At 42.5% G+C, this 25,513-nt stretch overlaps 2 protein-coding genes across 2 annotated transcripts in view; both read right to left on the reverse strand.

Moving 5' to 3' along the window:
• mmaa (metabolism of cobalamin associated A) overlaps positions 1-7,005 on the reverse strand; it is a 7,722-nt gene extending 717 nt beyond the window's left edge. Inside the window, exons 1-7 of the mRNA XM_061091766.1 lie at positions 6,972-7,005; positions 6,062-6,479; positions 5,434-5,556; positions 5,179-5,349; positions 4,051-4,136; positions 2,787-2,936; positions 1-807 (exon numbers count right to left, since the gene is read on the reverse strand). The exon at positions 1-807 is cut by the window's left edge and continues 717 nt beyond it. Of these exons, the coding sequence (XP_060947749.1) occupies positions 511-807; positions 2,787-2,936; positions 4,051-4,136; positions 5,179-5,349; positions 5,434-5,556; positions 6,062-6,470 (1,236 nt within the window). The 5' untranslated portion in view covers positions 6,471-6,479; positions 6,972-7,005 and the 3' untranslated portion in view covers positions 1-510. The remainder of the gene's footprint in view (positions 808-2,786; positions 2,937-4,050; positions 4,137-5,178; positions 5,350-5,433; positions 5,557-6,061; positions 6,480-6,971) is intronic.
• A 2,220-nt stretch (positions 7,006-9,225) lies between these two features.
• smad1 (SMAD family member 1) lies at positions 9,226-25,160 on the reverse strand. The gene is made up of 7 exons (XM_061088597.1): positions 25,088-25,160; positions 16,671-17,259; positions 13,978-14,241; positions 13,761-13,877; positions 11,057-11,278; positions 10,671-10,927; positions 9,226-10,072 (listed from the first exon to the last, which is right to left on the reverse strand). The coding sequence occupies exons 2-7, from the start codon at positions 17,068-17,070 to the stop codon at positions 9,929-9,931; spliced, it is 1,404 nt and encodes a 467-aa protein (XP_060944580.1). The 5' UTR covers positions 17,071-17,259; positions 25,088-25,160; the 3' UTR covers positions 9,226-9,928.
• Between the last annotated feature and the right edge of the window lie 353 nt (positions 25,161-25,513).

Below are 25,513 nucleotides of genomic sequence, written 5' to 3' on the forward strand. Positions count from 1 at the left end.
CTGTGTAATAATAAATCTGTGGGAAAGTGTGTCAATAACTTATCACAGATCATTCTCTCATGTCACATCTGCTCCCTCTGAAGACACTGTTCTTACAAGTGATCAGTATTGTGCATTGTTTTCCAAGTTTTCCTCTACAATCCTCCATATGTTTGTACATATTTAACCTCTTTTTGAAGGTTGTAGTGTTCTTGTCCAAGAAGACAGTCGGAGTATCTTCTTTAAATTGTCTCTCACATATGCAATGTGTAATGGTTCTCTCCGATCTCCAAATGTCTTGAAGCTGGAGCTGAGGCATGAAAAGTGTCAGCCCGGCCTCTGCTGATTAGGATTAAGGCGAGCTGAAACTGAGTCTGTGGAACAGGTGACTTCTGCCTCAGGTATTTTAAAATGCTGCTTCCTTTTGTGCAAACCACAGGGTCAAGGTCACATATTCTCATTCTGTCCTGGTGGTTTCTTTTTGGAACTGTGTGACCCTGATGAACCATGACGTCCATCCAGTCCCAGTGTTTACGATGAAGATGAAGAGGAGGAGAAGGCTTTCAGGAGCAGGTCAGCAGCCAGGCCTGGAGAGATGGCTCCTCTGGTGACCTCCGCCTCCAGGTGGGGCAGAGCCTCTCCGACACTGGGGTGATTTCGGAAATGGCTGAGGACGTTCTCCTGGATCAGACTCCACATCCAGACCTTCTGCTGGGCCTTCCTCCGGCCCTGCAGCTCACCGCCGGCTAACATGGCGTCTCTGTACGACTCGATCGTGGCCCACAGCTCCGGGATGCCCTCACCGGTGTAAGAGGAGGCGCGCACCACCTGAGGGGGGGTGGGGGGAGGAAGGGTGTTGGATGCATGTGTGAATTTAAATCGTTTTCTTTTCCAACAACCAGGCTGTAATTCTGACTCGACTGCTCAGCCTGAGGAAGTCGCCAAAGACACAACTTTCTATCCGTCTTGGATTTTCAGCAACATGTCGCATAGAAACACAACAGTAAAAAACAACTTACACAAGAAATACTATGCAAAAAAATTGTTAACTTCTAATGTTATAATAAAAAAAGCTAACACAGAAGTGATTGTGCCTCAAGGATTTACTAAGCGTCTTCTATAAAATGACCCTGGTGATAGAGAATATAAACAAAATGAGCCTGGAGGAGGAAAATCCAGACTTCAGTGTTAACGTCAGACAAACCTCACAGATTCTCTTCAGACTGTTTAAGTGTAATGACATTAGATGAATCATCAGGAGATAATTTGACATCAACTGGCAATTTGAAGAGCTGAAAGTGACAGGCTGGTACATATCAGAGGCCTGTGATCAACAGCCAATTAGGAGTCTTCTAATTACATCATCAAGTTAATCATTTTACAAGAACTGGATCGGAGTCTGAAGGAAGAACAGGAAATCAAATGTGAGACCAACAAAATGTTATGTTCAACCATTTATCTTCTGTAATGGGAATTAGAGAATTAAACCTACTGTTGTCCAGTCATGTTCATAGTTCTGGTTTTATTCGTTGTGGATTGAAGATGTGTGTTGTGAGATTTCTGCTTCAACCCAGAACAGAGGAAGCGAATGGAATTTTTTTTGTGGTGCATTATCATTTTATGGTTTTACAGAAACAATGTCCCTGCTTTTCATAGATATAGTCCCCATAAAAACTGCTGATGTAAAAATATGTTCTGATAGAAAAGAATAGTAAAAAATTTATGTTTTTGGCAATATGGAACAATAGCCTAGTACTACACTTTCATAACATTGGGGGACTTCTAAGACAGAGGTCAAGCTCTAAAAGCATCGACTCTGACACTTTGCTAAACTCCCTACAGGCTCAAAACCAGTCGTCTCTACAGTAAAACCAGTGTAAAGTCAATTAATACAACACTTTATAAAGTCAGAGCTAAAAGTGTGTTCGAGTTACAGAGAAGACGACAAGAATAAAGGAGCAAATATTGTTGAGGAACAAGAAAAAGATTTGAATCGTGTAAAATGTAAGTCACAGAAAACATGTTTCTTCCCCAGGTTTCAGACATTTTATGAATCTTATAATGAATTTAATGAATCAATCAATTTAGACTGTATTAAAAAAGTTAGCGATAATATGAAATATTAGTTTCAGCCCTTACTGTTAGTCGTTTTGATAGATATGATCAAACATGTTTTCATGCGGAGTGCGTGGACAGCAAAATAAGAACTGCTGAAGGTGAACCAACAAAGAGACTAAATCAAGGGCTTCTCAGCTTGTATATGAACGTGCAGGTTTAAAATGAGCTAGAGTCATGACACAGCAGCCGAGTATTCAGAGCAGCGGGAGTCAGGGGTGGGGGTGAGGGGGGGTGTGGGTGAGGGAGGGTGTGGGGGTGAGGAGTGAACAGCCTGCTCAGGGGGCAGATGCTGCATCGGGCTGGGAAAACAATAGGACGAGGGTGGGCAGGTGAACTTAGACACGCAGGGAGGAGAGACAGTGCAGCCATGATGCTATGACATCATGACCATCATCATCACCCCCCCCCCCCCCCCCCCCCACCCTCTCTCGGGTCAGCTGACCTCTCAGTGGGACGGCGTGTTGGGTTCACACGGCAGCTGTGGCTGCACAGTGGGTTCAGTGTTGAACACTTGCCAGTTATCTCTTTTTTTCTCTTTAGGACTTATCATTCTGCTGTCGGCTTCCTCCCTCACTACACTGTCAGTTACAGACACACACACAGACACACACACAGACACACACACAGACACACACACACACACACACATAGACATAGACACACACACAGCCATTCTCTTGCACACTAACCTTTGGGTTCCAGGATCTGCTCTGCCTCCTGAGCAGCTTGAGAGCGCTGGTGTATTCGGTCTGGATCCTCCTGGCCGGCACCACCAGGTCTCCATCCGACTTCGTCACCACCACCAGGTCGGCCCTCTCGATGATGCCCCTCTTGATGCCCTGGAAAAGAGATTTGACCTTAACGAGGGCAGTAATGAACTTAACAACAGAAAACATCAACGCAAAAAAACATTTTCAGGCATTAAACCCAGAAAATAGCAGAAGAAACACATAATGTCTGGAGCCTCTTACTCTGATTTGCATTATCACATGCAGACCCTCTAATTTTCAGGAGATTATCCTGAGTCTATCCATGTCTGAAAGCATCTTTAATAAATAATAAATCTGATGTCGGGATGCTTCACCCACGGAGGGACCTCTACACAACGTAATGGATGGAGTCCTGTTTGTTTGTTTGTGTTATTGCTGCGAGGTTAGTAGAAGAAGCCAATAAGAAGTCATTGTGTTTCTCTCTGTTCATCCCTCACTGATGTTTCCACTTGTTTAGCTCAGGTTTCTGTATCAAGCTTTAGAGTTTAGACTAGAGGAGATGTCACACTGTACCTCAACACAAGTGAACGTCAGAGTCACATAGTTTAAATCTTCTGCAGGATATGTGAAATATTCTCCTTACCATTCGCATAACATTGTTTTTAGATTCATGTTTAGATATAATTACGCTAATTAAAACAAATGCCACTCGAGGAGCTTAATGACCATAATCACCATAATATTAATCCTAATGGCTGAGGCTAATTGAGCAATTCATTTATCTAATTAATAAATTGATTAGCATATAGTTGTCGTCAACATGCTTATCTTTACATTAAACATGGAAACAGTGACCAGTTTGTCCTTAATAACTTAAATTTGAAAATGTATCAATGTAGCACGGTGATTAAATATGTAGATTAGATCATCTATTTACATTAATATTCACACAATTAATCTTGTACTTATAATCAATCATATTTATCATTAATTTCGGTGAATCTGTGGTATAAGAATGAAGAGATAATCTATTACTCTAATGCTAAAGTCACATGATCGATGCCTTAACATACTGCAGACAATTAATAACACGGAACAACCTTTAGTAAGACTGTGACAAATTATGTTGCTTGTAAAACTTGGAAAACATTGAACATCATTCAACCAAAACCACAGAAAACATCTTTTGCTTCATGATCGGCTACAGACAATGAACTCGCTGCTGTGGATGTTGTTCACTCACCTGGAGTTCGTCGCCCCCTGCTGGTGGAATCAGCAGCACAAACATGTCGACCATGTCGGCCACCGCAAACTCCGACTGGCCCACACCTTGAAACACAGACAAGGAATTCCAACTGTCAGAGCAGATCAGCATCACAACAAACGTAAAACTGATCGACAGAAAAAAAAACCACACAAGATAACGGATCAACGACTGCACAGCAGGGTGTTGTTTCAAAACCCAGGTCTGGTTTTCCACACTCCACCGTGTGTGAACAAGAGAAAAGTCAAACGAGATCAGCATTAAGTTTTAACTTCTTGTTAGAACTTATTCAGAAAAGCTGATGAATAATCATGAGCTCTTTACAGTCTTCACAGTGAATAACTTCTTGGCTCTTGGGGACACAACAAAGGTGTCTGATGACGAGGAGCCGGTGTCAGACCTCAACACTGAGTAACCATCAAACTGTCTCTGTGTCACCGAGATGTTCAAAAGAAATTTAGAACTGAGGGATGCAACAAATCCCAGACATACATTAAATACTTAACTTCACTCATATTTCCTGATTCCAAAACTTCTCATGACTTTCTGCAACTTTATTGAAGGCGGTGGAGAAAACTCTTAACTCTGATAAGTTGATGAGGTTGTTTGTTAAACCCACTGTATATGTTTGGATCATGTTGAGCACGTACTCAACTGACTTCCTCCTTACTGTAACAGTTTCATGAAAAAAATATTTTTACACTTATCAGTGTTTCCCATAAGCTGTAACATTGATTTTCTTGTTTTTGTACCATTTCAAACATCAAATCATTTAGAGCTGCACACATTGCACTGATCAGCAACTCCTTTCTTTCTCTCTCTTTCTCTCTCTCAAAACAAAAACACGTTACATCTTTGTAAACAGCAATGATGACCGTGTTTATTTGCATATAAAGCTGTGACATCCGACAGCACTCATGATGCTCATTCATTTTAATAGCAGCTGTGGACTGATGCACTTAAAGTTGCGATCGGATCACCGATGACATCATCAATGGGCAGGAGAATCTACAAAAAGACTCAGATACAAGGTTGATGTTTGTAAGAGAAATCTAATTTTCAGCTTGACTCAACTTCGTGATAAACACGTAAGACCCAGCGTCTTACCTACTGTCTCCACCAGGACGAGGTCGTATCCTGCTCCCTCACACAGAACCACGGCCTCGTTGGTGGTTCTGGTGACTCCGCCCAGTGTTCCCGAGGTCGGGGACGGCCTGATGAAGGCGTTCATGTCTCTGGACAGTTCAGTCATACGAGTCTTGTCACCCAGCAGAGACCCTGCAACAAGAGGCACTGAGGCAACTTTTCCTCTGAGTCATATGTGCATGATGTGTGTGTGTGAGTGTGTGTATGTGATGATACCTCCTGTAGTGCAGGAGGACGGGTCCACCGCCAGCACGGATACTTTGTGTCCACGTTCTGTCAACATCTTCCCCACCACCTCGATGAAGGAGGACTTCCCTGCCCCAGGAGGACCCGACAGACCTGAGACATCGGGATAGAGACAAACATGTTGTGGTCAAGACCAGTTTAACCAAAAGTGAAAAGACAATGTTTTGTTTTCCAGAGTATAAGAGTGAAACTGCTCTCATTTGGCTGTTCAAAAAGGGTTAAAACACATCTTTGAAATGCTTGAAGACTATAAACCTAAAATGTCCCTTAGAGGAGTAAGAACTTCTATTTGAAACCACACATGTTGAAGCTTAATAATCAGGCCAACTTCCTGATGATCTTAAATGCACCAAACTGGAGACACTTTCGAGTAAATGTCAATTCTTTGTTTCATGTTATCCAGCAATAGTTCAGCAAAGAGAAAAGGGAAAGTGTGCAGATGTGTCTCTCAATAGAAGTGGTTTATTTAGACACATCTTGTTGTAGACTAACGGGACAGGATATCAGTCCACTGTCCAGCGTCTCATCAGAATGAAACACTGTCCCTTAATCTTGTCTTGACATCCTTGTGCAGAAAACCCGGCCTTCACACACGCACCTACTCTGAAGGCCACGGGCTTCCCTCCGTTTCCAGCCTCCTGCTGCGTCCTGTAGGCCAGCACCTTCTGCAGCAGCACCTGCGCCAGCTCTCTCTTCCTGGGATGCCGTGTCTCCACCAGAGTGATGCACTCGGCCAGAGACGCCCGCTGTCCTCCGATCAATCCCTCGTACAGTTTGCTCAGCAGTCTCTGCTCGGGGCCGCTCAGGTCCTGGATGTGCTGGCTGAGGGCCGTGCTCCCGTTCCTGCGGTGCTGGTGGCTGGGAACCCAGACGGGGGTGCGGTGACAGGGGAGGGAGGCTGTGAGGACTCTCTGGTGGAGGCAGCACGTCCTGGTGGAGGAGGAGGTGGAGGAGGAGAGGATGTGGCGGAGGAGGGAGAGACCGGACCGCTCCATTTTGTGGAACATGTGGGGGATCTAGGAGGAGGAACAGAGGGAGATCACACATGAGCCATACAGACTATTCTCATCATTTAATAATGTTTTTAATCATTTTCTTAACCCTGTTATTATCTTGTTCCAATGTTGTCTAATGCTGTGTGTTGTGTTGCTTCATTTTGAACTTGTACAGCAGCTTGGAAACTGTGTTTTTCAGATGTAAACAAAGGTTGTCATCATTATTTTAAAGATAAACTTTAATATCATGAGCTCAGATTAACGACCAACAGTGACGACAGAGAATGAAACCTGAACATAAATGAATTATACTCTTAAATCATCTTCTAACCTCAAATTAAAGTCTGAGCTGTTTATTACAAAACGGTCATTTCCCACTAAGCGTCAGTCTGACGACACGTGAACGCAACACGGTCTCATAGAGTAAACATCATTACATTTAGAGTGAAAATATAAAACGTTATAAAAGATTTAAACAACAAACAAACGACACAAAACCGAATTCACGCTGACCTCGAATCAGCTGCAGCACAGCAACGGGTGTTCCATTCATTCTCTTCCGGTTCCGCTGACGTATGAAACCACCCCCTGACAAATAGTTCCGCTCCGTTTGAATCACAAATGTATTTCAACGACGTAAATCAAGGATACATTAGTCAAATAAAAACTGGGAGAAGTGAAAGTGTAACAAAGAGTTTATTAAAAGTATAAAGTGAATCAGACGAGAATCTAAAGGTGACAGTTGACAGGTTGAACCAGCAGGGGGCAGCAGAGGTTCATCTGAAAGATTCTTTAACCTGAGCCAAATATAACAATCAAGTTTATAGTTAATAAAAACTGTGGTTTATTATTATTTCAGTGTTTATGTCACTTGGGTGATTAAATAACTCACTCGGCCACACTTTCTAAAACTCTATGGGGAACATTTCCATCCCACTATCTCAATATTCTTTAATTATCAAATAGAAACTTGAAATAATAGAACCAAGGCTCATGATAATTTGAAAGGTTTTAGTTATTTAGAATATAATTTCTTATGAGCCATTAGACTAATACAGGACAGGTTATAAATCCGTGGGCAAACCTGTAGAACAGGACAAACAGGATCAAAGAATTAGCATAAAAGCTTCACCTTTCAAACTGTGTTTTATATAAAAAAAATTATCCTAGATCTTAAATGATATATGTGTTTGGACTATTCTGTAAAACAAATGTGTGTAAGTCTTAAAAAATACATTAATTGATTAACTTGAAGCCCAGTTTTTATCCCCTTAAGTGTGTTTTTAAGTTTAGACAATAGTCAACACGTTTAACTTTGAGTTTCGAATAAGACATTTCTATGTTATTAAAAGCAGTAGTAATATTTTGTATTTATTTCTCAATATGGTGATTGTTAACAGGTTAGATAATCCTACCCTACAACAGACTGGATATAAGGAGACATCCTGGATGAATCACAGGCCTCAGACTTGCAGGTCAGACTGACACACACAGACTTTCACATTCTCCATCTGACGTGTTTGTCTGTGGAATTTGGGAGAAACATGCAAACTCTTGGGAGGCAGCAGCGCTAACCACCATGCAACCATACCACCCACATGTACAGTCGAATGAAGCTCCAGCAGGAAGACACACACACACACACACACACACACACACACACACACACAGACACAGAGAGAGACACACACACACACATCACACTTTCAGTCAGTGATTTCTAGAGAAGCTTCCTGGAGGATTGTTCTAAATGTACCAGTCCTGTCAGAATGTGTTTCCGTGAAATCTACTGGAAATGCAATCATGCTTTACAAGAGTACAGTTGGTTTTCAGAGGCACTTGTAATTGTTGTGCCTCCCTAATGTAAGGTCTTCTCCTTCACACACACACACACACACACACACACAGTGGTTTATGTTTCCCTGACTATACTATGGTGCATTTCCTAAGCATGTGTAGCCTGTGATATAAGTGACAGAAAGAAATGCCCCGACACAGTTTTCATACAAGAGACACGCGTGTTGCAAATAAAGAAACAAATTTATTGATTCTTCCAGTAGAGACTTGATATTCATGGAATAAAACTGCTTTTCTGGGAGCTTTACTGAGCAAACACATAAAGAGGAAAAACAAAACAAATCAAAACAAAAAAGTGCACACACAAAAATAACAGGAGACATGTTCAAAAATACAAAAAGAATGTTAAGAGTATAACAGTTGAATAGCAAAGAGGATTTTGCGGAAAGCACAAAAGAATTGAATGGCAAAAATCTGCCATTTATAAAAAAAAAAAAAAATGATATTGGGACATCAGTAACCGATAACCCTCCTCTCGGCCAACAATTAAAATTTGAATGCTCAACATTTTCCCATAACAGTCATTAAACAAGTTCTGCTCAGTCAATGTAATAAGAGAATGAAGCACGGCCACTGAAATATTTATGTCCTCAATGTGACTCCATTTTTGACACATCGTGAATTTGCTGCAGAGCGAACAGCAAAGGACAAACTAACCTCTGCCTCGTGTGATGTTCAGCTACCAGCCTTACATGTGTAACACTACACTAACCAAACTATGCTTTGCAAAACCAGACTGCACGGCACATATTCTAATAGTGAATATATCTAAACACTATTCTTTTTTTTCCTTAGAATTCATTTGAAACACGAGTATAACACAAGATGAGCAACATTTAAAAGTGAGCCATTTAGGTCTGAAATGCCCTTTGAGTGCCACGCCCCCCCCACACTAAACCCCGCCCTGAACTCTCAATCTCCCTTTAAATTTGCCCTCCTACTATTTTACATGGTTTGTGATACGGGATTTAATTTATTTTATGTGAGAAGACTTTGAGGAAACAGTATTCTTGTGTCTGGAGATGATTTAAATTTGTTTGTCATACTGCATCTCCTCCAAGCAAACTGTGTACATGTTGTAAGTACATTTCCCGTCAACCTCGTTGCAGTCAGACAGGAAATAACAGCCCACTGCAAATTTCGGTGACCTGGAATGTCCCATATATATTTAAACTACACACATGTATCTGTTTTTAGTTTTTTTCCGAGGGGAATATTTAGATGCAAACTAGTTATGATTCAGAATAATGGAACAATTAAAAAGAGACGTGTGGAAGCAAGAATCGGGGACGATACCTGCGCCATGATGAGTGTGATGGTCTAATTATTACAGTTGGTCACAAAGATCAAGTATCTTCCAGTTGCATCACGCTCACTTTACTCTCCCAGTCTGTAAATGTGCCCAATTCAGACGTCCTTCAAGTAGAGAACAAACCAACTCATTTAACAACCCGTCCAACTCGGCAGGTCCCAGATCAGCCCGTGTTTTAGTCTAAACCTCCATCGCTTGTTGACTGAAAAACAAACCAGTCTGGGACCAGCTTGCCCCTTTTCTTGCTACTGAGACAAAAATGCTGGGGTGCAGACAGCCACAGGGCCGAGGACAGAGGAGCCTAGGAGACGGAGGATATATCGTTGTGGGGGGAGCCCATCTGGGTTAGAACCTTGTCCAACCACTGCAGGGGACCGTGCAGGTGAATCTCAATCCAGCAGGGGGTGCTGGTCACGTCCTGCCGGTGGTACTCTGCTCCCCAGCCCTGGAACACATGGAGACATTCTCATGTTTTAAATAATCTCAGATTTCACATTATTTGGACTTTCAAGTGTGAATGTGGGAATTTTCACAAAAAAATTAAAGATCAGATTTTTTAAAACAGCATTTCCTCTTGTGCTGGTGACACACAATCTTCCACTTGAAAAAAAAACTAAGAAGTTGCATGTGTGCAAACATTCAAGTCATTGAATATTTAGTTTTTATAATATACTGCTCACTACACTTAACTGTGTTATACATTTATTTTATTTTTTTTAAATGAGGAGAAAACACAGTTGATGCTGATTTTATTTTACAGCAGGAGAGTAAAAGTTAAATCTTATTGTTTGCACCATGAATGTAACTTATAATAAAACTACTTTTATGTTAATGTATTAAATAAAATCTTCGCTTGTGTTTAATAAGTCAAATAAACTCGACAAAAATCCCAGGATTCTTTTTTTGTTTAATAAAGAATGGACACCTGACAACAAGTTAATACTTTTGACTGTAAAAATCTGCACAACTATAAATCTCAACTGATAATTAGCACAATATATTAAACTGAATATTTACGTTCTCTCCCTGTCTGATCCGCTTACCTTCACGAAGCTCATGCGGATGGTGCACATCTTTGTGAGCTCATAAACGGCCTCGAAGCCGTGGTTGACGGACTGGGCCAGCAGCTCGGCAAACTCCTGGTTGTTGAAAATCTTCAGGCTGCAGCCGCTGGGAATCTTGCACACAGTCGTGGGATGGAAGCCGTGGTGGAAATTACAGTTACGACTCTGGACGAAGATACTGCTGTCGCTCAGACACTCTGCGTACACCTCCCCACCCACGTAATATAGATGGACACCTGAGGGGAAGCAGGAGAGGACAACGTCAAAGTCTCCTAAACACCATCGTGGTCATTCTAGAAATCAATACACTAAAATGTTTGTTTCATCGGTAAGGTCTGGTCATTGCTGGGGTTTGCGTACTGCACCTTTGCCGATGTGCCGCCGGGTGTTCTCGATGGTGGAGTTGCGGTTGACGTTGGACAGCAAGCCGAGGCAGAATCGGTTGCAGTTGTTGGAGGGATCTGTGAAGCCGTCGACGAGCACGCTGGTGGAGGAAGCCTGGAACGCCTCCCCGACACGGTTGTTGAGCTCGTAGTAAACAATGGAGCACCAGTGCTTGGGTTCCTCGTAGGCCACGGGCTGCACATCTGCGCAGGAAACACATTGACAGGTCAAGAGAATGAGCTGAGTACATTGTACATGCAGAGACACAAGAAGACACATTTAATGTGCTTTTAAGACTCCTCTGTGCAGACGAGCCGCCAGGATCGTCTGATCCCAGCAGGGGCTCGGCTGTAAATCTTACGCATTGTTATTTCTTCCAAATCGTCCCCTGTAGCCCGTAACAATAATTTGAATAAACGGATAGGACTCACTGGCTACACTTGTGTACATCTACGCTGACCAAAATCAATGTAGATGCATCCTAAAGCACGCAGACTGTCTGTGGTGTGCATGCCAGCTTTTATTGAGCAGGCTGACAGTCGATAGGACGGGCCTGGCCATGCTCTCTGTGCCTGGTATCTCAGGGTGAGCCAGTGCCAGCTGGCCTCACCCTCTCTGAGAGAGAAGAGGAATAAATCATGTTTATCTAAGCACATACTGCTCCCAAACTTCCTCTGTGGCTCGGCACTGGCGAGCAGGTGTGTTTTGTCTATTCTCTTCCCAGCACTGGACTGCGATAGAACTCCTCTGTACAGGATGCAGCTTGTGGAAAAGAACTTAAAAACTCCCCGTACTCCCACTTCGAGCAAACATTTCAACAGCTCTTCCCGCTACTGTTGTCACCATGTGCTGAAACTCTGGGCCTCCAGAGCATTAGGATAAAAAGAGAGTACACTTTGTAGGTCAGGTGTGGAAACAAAGGTTCAGACAAATATCCGGCTTTCAAATTAACTTCCGCAATTAAGCATTTTTAAGGTTTGTTATACTTTTATTTGCCTTTTGTCCATTGTTCTTTTATGTTTTGTTTTTATGTTCTATCATATTGTGCTGGGAGACACTGCTTCCACCCGGCCTGACAACGCAAGAAACATGAGCCGGTACGATCAGACACATTGTAAACAAGTCAACAACAAAGCCTGAGTATTTCAGTCAGAGGGTTCCAACATGAAGGATCCAATCAAGAAGTCCTAAAAATAATTGCCACAGTCTAAAATAAATTGTTTCACACTTTACATTAAAACAGTGTATATTATTTACCAAGTTTCCAGGCTTAAAAAACAACATTAAAGTTTCACTGCATCACTTTGTAGATTCACAGACATTGGAATGCAGAACAAACTGAAAGTGGGAACCACTGAACTAAATCAAGGTAAAACCAAAGACTGTCATTAAACATGACATGGATCACATGACAGCTTCCAAGAAGTGAAGCCAAAGCGTCTTGATCGCCCCCTTGTGGCTAGTTGCCTCCTCCATGTTCGTGGATGGGACACAGACCAAACTAATAAGTCAAAGTAGACTTCATATACATTTTTCTTTTTATGTAGTTCTTATCAAACAGATGTATGAACAAGTCCATGTTTTTCACAGTGAGTTTGGTTTTAATTAGTTATTTAATGCTATGAAAAAGGATTGAAACGTCCTGATCGACAGCTTGGACTGACTCGTGATTGGTTGAGTGTGAGACCTCACTACGACAACTCCTTTCCCCGATCCCTACTGTGGAGATTCTGGCTCCAAACTATGTCTTCGGGACAAAATGGCAGCAATCTTTACAAACAGTAAGTCCCTCTTTGGAAAGGAAGATTGTCTCTGCCACGTACACTAAGTATGGTACGACAGAGCAGAATACAAGATGTTGCTGTGTGACGGATGTTTACATTCCATAGTTCTACTTTTCCCATTTGCCTTTGTTTGTCTGACCTGGGGATTTATCTAGAACCTGTCTACTCTTGTCTTCCCCCATCACGTTTTCTCAGGACTCAGCAATAAACCTAGGGAGTATTTTCTCATTATTACCAATAGAAATTAGGGCCAAAACTATAAAACAACAGAATTTCCCCTCAAATCAAAAGTCTGGATCCCATTACATGTGCACGGCATGGTCTATTACAAATTCATGAACGCAGTGCTCAGATGTGTCTGCCCGATGCCATAAAGGTAAAACCACAAAGTCGTGATTGCGGCAATTATTGCACCACATTTCAGATCAGGAAGTTGGAGGTAATTAGTGACTCTTAATCGTTAACGAGTTTCGAGTCATTACCACCAGCAGAGGTGACATAAGCTCTGGCTTTTTATGGGTCTCATAAAACCGCTCTGAGGCCGGGCTTCACTGGCTGATTCTCTGAGCTTCCCCTGGGTTCGCACCCGCAGACAAAGCCTCGCTGTAAACCAAACAGATCCTTTTCCACACGCTGCTCAAGTCTGATCTGACAGAATGTGACCCTAATAACCCCACTGAAGGGTTTCTCTCTGTTTTTTATTTGGAGTTTGACCACAGAAGAAAACTTTATTAAAACATCCAGACTTCCCGGAAATATTTGCACCTGCAGATCAAGGCAAGCAGGTGCAGATAGTTTTATGTTTGCGATGTGTGAGTGCAGGGATGGGTATGTGTGTGTGAGAGTGAGAGAGAGAGAGAGTCAGAGAGCGAGAGAGAGAGATAGTAACACCCATGGTTACCTGGCCGGTTGTTACTCTCTACGGGCAAGGGTGGAGCCAAGAGGTTGGTGTCCATAGGCTGGGGACAGTCCTGAGTCATCTGCTCCTCTGGGGGCATGTAGGCCGGAGGCGGAGTCTCTGCATCGAGAAGAGGGCAGAACAAAGTACAATTAGATTCTGTTGTGCTTCACTACAGAGGACGAGGAAGATGTGCGGATAATCTTCTGCTGTATCTAACCTGGCATCTGGAACGGACTGCCGGGGTCGGAGCTGGATGGTGAATGGGGGAAGGTGTTGCTGCTGCCGCTCCCCGGGGAGTTGGGGTAGCTGTTTGCCGGCGATTGCGGGAAAGTCATGGTGTTGGCCTGAACAAAGGACTCTGGGAAGGTGGCATTCTGGGGCATGTGCGGCTCGTTCTGCTGGAGAGGATTGCGGAAGCGAGGCAGCATCGTATGCTTGGCGTTGAACTCGCTGTTCCTCGGGACCAACACAGGCGGCAGCACTGAGGGGAAGGGCAGACGGAAAAAAAATGTTTAAAAAAGATATATGAAATATGATTTCCAGTGTGTAGGAGGGTTACATTTAGAAATCCTTTAAAAATGTATCGACTCATAAGTAAACAAAACACCCATGTGACACAGAGGGCTTTTAAAGCTGTTCTAGTACCTAAATAAACCTGTAGGAGACTGATTAGTGTGGGTGATATACTGTTTATATACTGGATCTAAATCTGTCAGTCATCATGCTGTGTAAACCAGCTGTCTCTCTGACCACAGGGCATGTGGGGTCACCGCAGGCCATGTTGTCCACTAACTGTTGAGCTGCTCTGACTGTGAAGTCCCGATCACCTGACTGAAACACATCTCTACTGTAGATATTACCCATGATCCTCAGCTTTCTGAACCAGAAGAGCTGCCGCTGTAGAAGTCTTCATATTTTAAACATCTCCTCACTTAATATTTGATATAAACGCTGTTTGAAATTACTTTTAAGTCTTTTCAACTGATTTACAGTTCAGCAATATTCTTGAACTTGCTGGGCCTGATTCTGACAATTAAAGCTTCTATCAGTCAGTTCCATTCTTCTCGGAGGAGATCGTGTTCACTCACCAAAGTTACACAGCGCAAGAACACACATTCAGGGTGAGAAGCTGGAAGGGAAGTAGTCCACTCTCCCTATTCCAAGTTAGTGGACCGTCAAATAAATGTTGAAGCTGTAAATTTCTGTGAATTACCATCTTTAGCTTTGCCTAAATTGATTATCAATCCGAGGAAGTTAATATACAATTCTTCAGCTATAGCGACCCACTGAATAAAAACTAATCGTTTCAGCAGTGTAGAAATGTTTCACAATCAGACACATGCAAAACCTTCACATAAAAAATTCATTACGATTTTAGTTATTTCAATCCAACGTCATAAACAAATGCCTGACACTTTTTATGACTCAACATTCTGAGCGCAGATGTCCCTGCATTCTTTTTTTTAAGTCAGCTTCCAGCCTGTTAGTTGGAGCCAGCAGTATTTGGCCCAGACTCTCCGGTTCCTGCTCAGAAAAGACATTGTGAGGCGAGGAATTCATCACTTTAGGTTAAGAATCCTGGCTGATGTGAGGTCTATTCAGGTGCAGTACAAACCACAGAGATACGCTCCACTTGTTTCTATAAATACCTGCGCAGATAAATAAAGCTGGTGCAGAAATGTTAGACGGGGGGGGCGCTCGCTGTCAGTGCTGCTGCAGGCAGGTAGACCATGTGTGCTGCAAGGGACCCGTGCACCGACCAAGCAGTTTATTGCAAAGGTTAAATGTGGAGCAGGCGGACAGCTGTGGTGACTGGTGATGGGAGATTGACAGGATGTGTGTGTGTGTGTGTGGTGGGTGTGTGTGTGTGTGGTGTGTGGGTGTGTGTGGGTGTGTGTGTGTGCGTCGGCGGGTGGTATTGAGAGAGAAAGGGAAGAGGAAGAGGGGGAGTGTGGACAGACAGGTGCTCTTGGGTTGAATCACCTTAGCCCCCCCCCCGCCCTCCCGTCTTCCACCCGCTGCTAAAACAAAAAGTGTGCGAGGCAGGCAACGACTTTTTCCTCCCATTGTGTGTGGGTGGCTGGCTTCCTGTTCCAGCCATCCTGAGAGAAACGGTGCATGCAGCCGCGTGTGAATATGTGTGCGTGCGTGTGTCCTTGTTCTAGTAACATGGTGCAAGTATGAGAGTGTGTGTGTGTGTGCCTGTGTGTGTGTGTACATGTGTGCCTAAAAGTGAAAAAAGGGGGGGGTTCAAAACAAAGCCCTCATTCTGCCCCAGTTTCCTGCTTCACACACACAGATGAACGAACACACACACACACACACATGTTCCTTTACACACTTCACATCATGCTGCACACAGCAGTTTCTATCCTGTCAGCTCATCTTCACTTTCTCCCAAATAGTTTGATCCAACATCTTTGCATTAAAGGCTGTGCAATGATATAAAGCCGAAAGGGTCAGTATCTTTTTCTGATTCTCTCCTTGAGGGTGTTTTCAGAATTGATTTCTCTCGGTTATTTGTTTAATTCGAATTTATGAGGGACTTCTGTGTGTTGCCTTTCATTTGCTGCCTCATTTTTAAGAATATATGGATTTCTTTTAATTTGAAATAGTTTGAGTTGCCATCAATGAAATGATCCTTTAACTCCTGCAACTCTTCTGATACTGAATCTAATACCTCAATCATCTGGTACATGTTTGTGATTTAATACTCTCTTTTTTACCTCATTTAAAATGAGAATATCTTAATGTGTAGTTATTTTCATGAAGGGTAACATGAGGTCATGCATAAACTATTATCACACTAACGTTGTCATAGAATCTGTATTTAAGATGTATCAGTTCTGTCATGGATGATCTGCACTGACACAGGTTCAATCTTTCTTTTTTCAGTAATGTAGAACTCACCTGGACTGTCCACTCGTTTGTAGTGGTAGGGGTTGATGCACACGTCTTTCTGTTTGGATCCGAACGGGTACTCGCAGCACTCCAGGGCCTTCAGCTCGTGGTGGGACTGCAGGTCGGGCCAGCGCCACACCCGGCAGTAGATGACATGCGGCAGACCTTTCCTGTGGGACACCTGCAGCCGTCCGTCCAGGGAGCGGGGGATTGTCACACAGTTGCTGGGCTGACCCGGGCTGCTGAGGGCCCTCTCCAGCTCCTCCATGGCTCCCTTCTTCTTCTTCAGTTTCTTGACCAGAGCTTCCACCGCCTTTTCTGCCCATTTCTCTTCCTCGTCTCCCTGCTTCCAACCCAGCAGCTGTTTGACCGCTGGGCCAGTGAAGGAGAAGAGCGAGGTGACGTTCATGATGGACAAGCCGCCCTCCTCCTCCTCCCTCCCTACAGTCCAAAAGGAAGTGTGAGCAGTGAAGGGGGACAGTCCAGTCTCAGAAGACAAGGGACGATAGATTACTTAATTGAGTCTTTTGTTTTTGTCGCAGTTTCAGATAATCCTCAACTTCCAAGGCGTCGATCAGATCCTCTTCACGGCCACTTTCTGTAAAAAAAAAAGAAAAAGGAGAGGTAAGTTAACATCTATGAGCAAAAATCTCCTTCGAAACTCTGCAGACCAACTCAACTGGCTGCATCCGTTCTCTCACAAAGTTCCTGCAGCTGTGGCGAACAGCGACCCCTTCTCCTTTTACCTCAGCGGCTCTGATGTCTCACCGGAAAAGCCTCTGATAAGGCGGTGATGTCGGTTATAGCTGTTACGGCCACGTCACTCATTGGCTTCTGGGAAAATGGCAGAGGAGTCACAACAGACGCCCTCCTGTGAACATCAGTCCCGACCAGACATTCTGCGGATAGCTTCCTGTCCGTATGGCTTGTCACATTACCACCACTCAATAGGTCATTTACAGCAAAGAGGTTTCACATCCAGCCTGCAGCCGACATAACTTAGGAGACCTGCAGGTTTAACGCCTGATTCACTCTCTGGAGGATAAAAATAAATAAATGGAAGCTCAAATCAACCAGCAGCTGAAGAAATTCGACATTGCTGTCGCTGCTATTTTCATTATCAATTCATCTTCTGTCTCCTTTCTCAATTAATGAAGTCAGAAAAGAGAGTCCAAAATAACTTCTTCAGATTTTTTTATATAATGTATATTATGCTTATTTAGACAACATCAATCCAAAGATATCAAAGCAGCAAATTATTGCATTTGAGATACAAATCTTTGATATTTCTGCTTAAAAATTACAATCAAATATGAGACCCAAAATTATTTTTTATTATTAACTAATTATTTAATAGATACACTTCAATGCTGTGATATAAAACTTGCTGTACAATGATTAAGAATTAAATCCTTTAAGTTTGACTGGATATGCCGACTGTAAGTCAAAGCTTACATGAGATAAGAAAAGGACTTTCAGATTTCAGAGGTAGGAGACAATCAGTGAGCAAATGTTCTCTGAAGCATTAACATCACCAACCAACAAACACTGGTAATGAGCAGGAATCTGGCAAAGTGTGGGACGATAAAACGGAAGTGCACATGGAGCTCAGGATAAATGTGCCCATTCACTTGGGTCCCACAGGAGCAATTCAGCAGCCAGGAGGTGCACAGAGTCCAGCTTTTAAACAGGAACTCTTCCAGTTCCACCATCTTTTCAAGTTTTTTTTTTTCTTAATTCAATTAGGGAGACAAAACAAAGTTATGCTTGAGGTTTGACTGCACATAAATGTCCAGATGTAGTCCCGGAATCGAATAAACAGCTTGTCAGAGATCCACCACCTTTTATCCGTAATGACTCACGGGTGAGGATGCATCACTCTCTGACAGTAAAGCCTGCAGTATATTGGATTTCCAATGAGCAGGAACAAATACATCATTAAGACTGCTCTGCGGTTATTCTTGGACCTTTCAGATTACGGGATGAACGGCGATTTCTATCTTTGTCAGCGACTGTATCAGTAGAGCGCATCATACTGACAAACAGGGAAGTTTGATGAGCACAGGTGCTGTACAAAGAGTGTGTGGACACTTACAACCGCCCAACCCCACTGACTGGAAAGCTGCAAGTTACAACTATACTTAGATTAGACACTCGAATCATACTGGCTCATCAGAAGAGAGAATGATCCACTGTGACTGAACTACTATATGAGCTCAGGTGACATATGAGTGGACCAGGGTGGGTCTATAGCCGTTTTCAGACATGACCTCTGGGTAGAATCTGGAGAATTGGCTGCAGAGTTTACCCGTAGATTGCCTTTTACACATGCACAACATGGAGGGAGGTTTACTGCACAGAGGCATTCACAACAGCATCAAATCCTCTGCGTTATTCAGGAGAGAGGTGGAGCAGCTGGGTGCAGCAGACAGAGACAGGAAGTGACGTATTAACTCTGCTGCCGAGATTCCAGGCAGTCCAGTGCATGTCTGAAAGCAGCCTGTGTGCGTGTGTGTTAGTTTGTGTGCTTGAAATTAAGTGCAAGCATAATACATATAAACACAGGAAACAGGCTATGTAACTTATTCATATCAGTCATCTCCACTGACATCACTTCCTCTTGCAGTTTCTCAACAGGTGTGGGGTGAGTCAGAAAAGGATTCATTTCATTGGGGAAGAGAGTGGGTCAGAAATGTTCCGTCACTGACGTGTCTGAACATCTGAAGTGTTTCTGAAACTTCATTTAAACTCATCCTTTATTAAGGATTGGTTATAAAGGCAACACGTATGAGTCATCTTCATCACCATCTCTCAGGACATCATAGCCAAGGCTAAGGTAGCTTTTAGCTTGTTGCATGATGTGATGGCTTCATATTGGGTAAAAATGTCATGGTTTGTCTGTTTAACTTGTTAATAGCTTGTCAATAATATAAACTAGAGCTTTCAGTGTCACCTCCTCCACATGCTCTGATCGGATGCCTCCACCAGATGCTTATATTTTTAATAAAACCCAATTGATCAAATTTCCAAACTAAAGGGTTCTGCTTTCTGCGGTAGAAAAGCAGAGTCACATTGGATCAGCGACAAGGTGGAGGATTTGGTGTCAAGGCAAAAAGCTCCTTGTCAGAAATATTTCAGAATTTACCCCAATGATAAAAGTGAACGTGATACAATTACTGACTGACAAGACAACCTGCAAACTATGTCTGAAGAAGGTGGCAGCATCTGGAGGTAACACTTTTAATCAACACACACGCCTACAACACACCAATAGAGTTAGGCTGCCAACATTCAAGTCGAATGTCAAACATCTAGTGAGTAAAAACACAGTGCAGATATTGGGCCTGCACATCTTTCCATGTAAAATGCCCAGTGTAAACAGTCACACCAGTGTCGTCAGAACTTTATCACCCAGTGAGAAACATTTCCACACAGTGGCGTCGCTATAAACTGATGCAAAAGTGACTCAACACAACCTCACACAAAGCAAAACATGTACTTCAGAGCTGAATGCCGAGCATCACAATAAAACACCACATTTGTTCCAGGGTCACCACCCACACACTGAGGGAGTCGTTCTGATCCACTCTCAGCCTCGGAGCAGCTTTGATGGCCTCTCACTGACAGTCGGCACTATCAGCACAAGTTCAGGCCTCGCCGCACAAAGACGCTTTAATCCGTGTCAGATGTAAGATTCCAGAAAGTTGGGTTCAGAGTACTCTCCTGTCGTTCAGCTGCAGCTGGAGACCATATTACTTGGATACTGACAGTCAGTGCTATCTGACTGGTGTCCTGACCACATGCTAATTTAAAGGGTCTGATATGGCTTTGTAATGTGTCTTTGGACAATGCTAGTTTAGAGTTGAGGTAGTCAAAATATATAGGTACCATTGTGCCTCCCTGTTCCTTTACCTGTGTATAGAATGGGATGTTGGCCAGACATGAACATGGTTGTGGGCACCAGCTTTCTAAACGATTCCCATGGACGTTGATTTGATGCTTGTCGGTCAAAAGTAAAGCTGAATAGATTCAATCAAACAAAAGCTCCTCATTAAACATTCTGACTCACACTATTACACTTGCACATTTATCTCACTTCTGATTTTCTGTGGTATATTGAGTCAATGTTAGCTCATTTCTCTAAATATATAAAAAAAAAAAAAAATCATGCCTGCACCACATCCACCAAGGAAAATTCACGGAATTGAAAGTTATTTCTGTGAACTGACTTTCAACTGCACCTGTGCTGATCCATTCCTGTTGCCATATTTTTTTGTGCTATTATTTATGACTGAAGGTATTTTCTGGCACTTGATTTTGACATCGTCGTCCTCAATCCCATAATAAAGCTTTGATTTGCAGATGTGAATCCCTCCAAAATGAAAGATTTGGTTAGTGACTTAGACTCCGCTAAAAAACTTAAGTAAATAAATTTAGAAATAATTCTTTGGGATAAATTTGTAACCATGAAAATTCCTCTTACAACTTCCCAGAGCCCAAGGTGAGAAACTGTTTGCTTTGTTGCTCTTTCCAAACGTCTTATTTTATAATAATAAACTTTATTTATATAGCACTTTACTTAACAATGTAACAAAGAGCAAAGAGTCATATGACGCAAAGAAAATCATCAACAACACTACTGAGGAGCTGGAAATGAAAATGTTTGGGGAATTTTGCAAGAAAAACATGACTCCACCAAAAGAGTAATAAGATATAATGATATATATCTCAAAACAAATCCTATTGAATATCTGTATGTAATCATCAGTTATTGTGTCTAATCACCTGTGTCTTACCCGGTCAGTTCCACAGATGCCTGCACACACCATCATTTACACAAGAGCTCCATAAAACCCTCTGACATTCCCTACAGCCCAGTCTCTATTGCGTTAGTGGTAGCTTGTAATGGCCATCAGCTCGCCCATCAGGCAGAGACTGGGGCTAATGGTAGCACAGAGTGGGATTATGCGACACTGCCAGGCGGAGGCTTCGGCCCACCTGGTGCGAGCTGTTAGCCACTACACTAGCCCCATGGATCATTTTGCACCGCTCCAGTGTCTGTTAATCAATTTAGGTCTGGGCTGTGTAGGATGAGGAGGCAGTAATGATGCTCTCTGGACCCTCCCTGGGGACGGGGCATTATAAAGAAGCTACATTATTTATCAGCAGGGTCCTGGATCGGGCCTCCATTAGCCTCCGCTCAATGGAGTCACCGGCTATAAACAGAGGAGTGCAGGAAGAGAGGGAGAGTGATAGATAAAGAGAGAGAAAGAGAGGGAGCGAAAGGGGGCATGGTGCAGAGAGAGAGAGAGAGAAAGGGGGGAAGAGAGTGACGGCAAAGCCCGAGATCTAAGACAGGGAGAGTGTTTTGGAGAGAGACTCATATATCTGCTCTCTTCACTGAGCACTTCTGGAGTAAGTGCCTTCAAGGGTCATTACCGAGTGAATAGTGACACTACAAGGATGCAATGTGTGCTTTTTCACAAATACAAATCATGACAAGGCCTTATTGAAGAGTCCAGACACAAGCCGCTACTGTACAGGAAACTGTACCCGTTACAAAAAACCTGACTAACGAGGCAGAAGTAAGAGTTAAAAGGTCTGAAATATGTTTGCAGCCCCTTAGTTTGACTAATTTGACAAAATGTTTTGATCTAAAGGTCAAAACTGTCAGTAATGTATCAAGTACTGTAATACTGTACTGTACTGTGAGCGGCGGAATACTGTGATTAGCTGGTTCCTCTTCATTCAGACATTTTATGTATGAAATTGTTCAGACAGTATCCATCTTTGTTTATATCTTGTATATATCTGTTTTGCATTTTACTTTTTATTTAACTTTTTATATTTTGTACAAATTTTTGTTTTGTTTTATATACAGTTATTTCTTTCTTATGTGAAGTACTTAATGTGTTTGTATGCGTTATGTTCAATGTATGCACCTTTTTACCAAAGAAAATTCCAGGTAGGTGTAAACCTACTTGGCAATAAATCCTTTCTGATTCTGATTCTAATCTTTTTCAACAAAAGTCTCAAAGACATTTGATGTCCACTTATAGAATTTGACCATTTTGGATCCTCCGTCATACAACTTCAGCCCATTTTATCTGTGGGATTCTTTAAATTTAGTAATTAAAGAATTGTGAGTAAACCATGTAAGGAGCGAGACATTTTACAGTTGAACTAAATGACCAACTTGCAGTATCATGTCTCTGCCAACCAATGGTATTAAGTGTCTTCATGGCAAAATAGAACTTATCACTATTTTGCCCTTTCTTCCAGTGTTGACGAATGGTCAGAAACGTGAGGATTACAATGTCACATAAAGTTGACCTTTGCCTTTTGTCTGTGCAAAGTTTGAAATAACCACAGTTAGACATGAGGCGTTGCTACTATTAGTGACTACACACAACACTGACCTTAAACTCACTACGGTCTCTCATCTTCACAAACACATACACAGCTCTGGCCTGGTAAAAATGACATTAAAAACATAAGTGGGTGAAAACTCAGTGGTCAGTATGGTAAAGACTTGGAGAGGGGTGGGGTGAGGGGGGGCTGAACTGGGATCAGATTCTCCGTGCACCAGTCACACTAGTCCACACATGACTGTAGACATAACTAGCCAACACATGGGGTCTCAAGCAGCTATCTCAACCATGCTCGGCACTCAGTGTTGGGTTAGTGTTGTGTTAGGGTGGACACCTCACCCCGACACATGGCCGGCTGTGTTGTCGTGACGGCACAGACACACAGGAGGACATTGTTCACTACTGTTGTGACTGACTCTAAGGACATAGGAATGCTGCTAACCTATATTTACACCTTGTAGTCGAGTGGTTTTTTTGTTGCCTGATGAGTGAAAGAGAGATAGATAGATAGATAGATAGATAGATAGATAGATAGATAGATAGATAGATAGATAGATAGATAGATAGATAGATAGATAGATAGATAGATAGATAGATAGATAGATAGATAGATAGATAGATAGATAGATAGATAGATAGATAGATAGATAGATGAAACAAATACAATTGTTGTGCTATGTTTTGTGTGTTTCAAAAAAAGGAAACAAAGCTCATAAAGCTTGTCATATATCTGCATTTTCCATTAATTTAAAAGCCTTAACCCTGATTTCAATCCTATAAAAACACAATTTGTCTCTTTTTTCCAAACCAGGTTTAAAGCTGCATACCTTGAGAAACTGCAGGACGATAAAACAATTGGAAGTAAATCACGGACAAGGACAAATTCCTGTCCTTTGGGTAATCTGATATGTCATCTTCAATAACGTCAGGAGATCGAGCCTTAGCTGCTGTTTGTCTCTCTCTCTCTCTTTCTCTCTCACTGTCTCCTTCTCTCTCTTACCCTGCCTCTTTCTAGCCTCTCACACATAAACACTTACACACAGGCAGACACACACATTCATAAACACATTGACATAACTAAAAACACACATGGGACACATGTCGTCTGAAGCGCTGCCAGTCTGCAGCCGCCAGAAGAAGAAGGAGTGAGGACGACAAGGAGATGTGAAAGCATGGCATGTGGGGGGGGCTAATGGGGTATTATACTACACACACTCCTCGTTATTCACTAAGTTCATTTAATGGTATGAAATAATAAATCATTTAAAAGTGTATGTTACAAACAGCCCACCCATCCATCCATATCCTGAAGCTTAAACCTAAAACCATGTGTTTACCACTATTACTATCTTATATAGTGAAGAAATGAAGGGATAAGTCGATTAATTGATTAATCACTGACAGATTTGATGACTTCTTTAAGCATTTAAGTCATTTTCAAGCAAGAATGCATCAAACACACAGTTTCTTGCTTCTGAAACAAGAGGATTTGCTGGTTTTTATCATTGTCAATTCTATATTCTTTGATTTTAGACACACAAAGACATCATGTTAAGCCATAGGAGGTTGTGATGTGCTATTTTCACAACTGATCAGCATTGAATAATCAATAAACACAAATTAAATCACTGTACAACCCTGTAGCTTCACACTGTAGCAGAATAATGTGTATTTCCTGCAACACACTCAACATAGCTTGTATCTGAATGAGGTTTGGGCTGATTCCAGCAGAGTTGATGCAGTTTATTCTACATTTACAGTGACCTAGCATGCGTTATTGTAAAGGCAGCTCTGCATTTAAAGCTCTGTGGTTCCTGCAAGTTGGTTCACATCTTGTAGAGAAATGTGTTTGACACGTTCCAGCCACAGTTTGACACAAAGAAAGAAGAAAGAAGGAGAGAAAGGAAAAAGTTTGAAGCTATGGAGGTTGATCAAGGTTTTTTTTTTTTGGGGGGGGGGGTCTACTTTTCTGTACAAAACGCGTATCCCCCGGCGGAATCACACACGGCGAAACTTTAGATATAGCACATTTAAAAAGACAGAAGTTTAACGTACCTTTTCTTTCTTTCTTTCTTTCTTCTTTCTTTCTTTTCTTTCTTTCTTTTCTTTCTTTCACTGCAGCTCTCTCCCTCCCTCCTTCTCTCTCTCTCTGGACCCGTCCTCCTCTATGCTCTCCCTCCGTCTCTCTCTCTTTCTCTCTCTCTCTCTGTCTCTCGCTCCCTGGCGTCAGTGAGTCGCGGAGCCGCCTCACCCTACGCCCGAGCGCCAGTATCATTCCGCGGGGATGCAGCCAGCCCTCCCCCGACAATAACAAGACCTACTTTTCACACATGCGGCATCTTCCTCACCCAGCCTGTGTGTGCGAGTGGTTTATATAAGAGAGGGAACGATGCCAGATCTCTATTTTCATCTCGTTAGTTTGGAAAGAGTGTTTTTCTTTTGTCTTAATTTGTTGCTGCAAACTTGGTCAGTGAAGTGGAG

This window comes from Limanda limanda, chromosome 2, assembly GCF_963576545.1.
Source record: "Limanda limanda chromosome 2, fLimLim1.1, whole genome shotgun sequence".
NCBI classification, from domain to species: domain Eukaryota; kingdom Metazoa; phylum Chordata; class Actinopteri; order Pleuronectiformes; family Pleuronectidae; genus Limanda; species Limanda limanda.

What these genes read in the sequence shown, in the direction of transcription:
- smad1 (XM_061088597.1), bottom strand. Translation starts at nt 17,070, where the DNA reads ATGAACGTCACCTCGCTCTTCTCCTTCACTGGCCCAGCGGTCAAACAG. An exon ending in CAAACGAGTGGACAGTCCAG is followed by an intron (nt 14,242 to 16,670) that starts GTGAGTTCTACA and finishes CCTTCCCCTCAG; the next exon opens with TGCTGCCGCCTGTGTTGGTC. An exon ending in AGAGAGTAACAACCGGCCAG is followed by an intron (nt 11,279 to 13,760) that starts GTAACCATGGGT and finishes TTTCCTGCGCAG; the next exon opens with ATGTGCAGCCCGTGGCCTAC.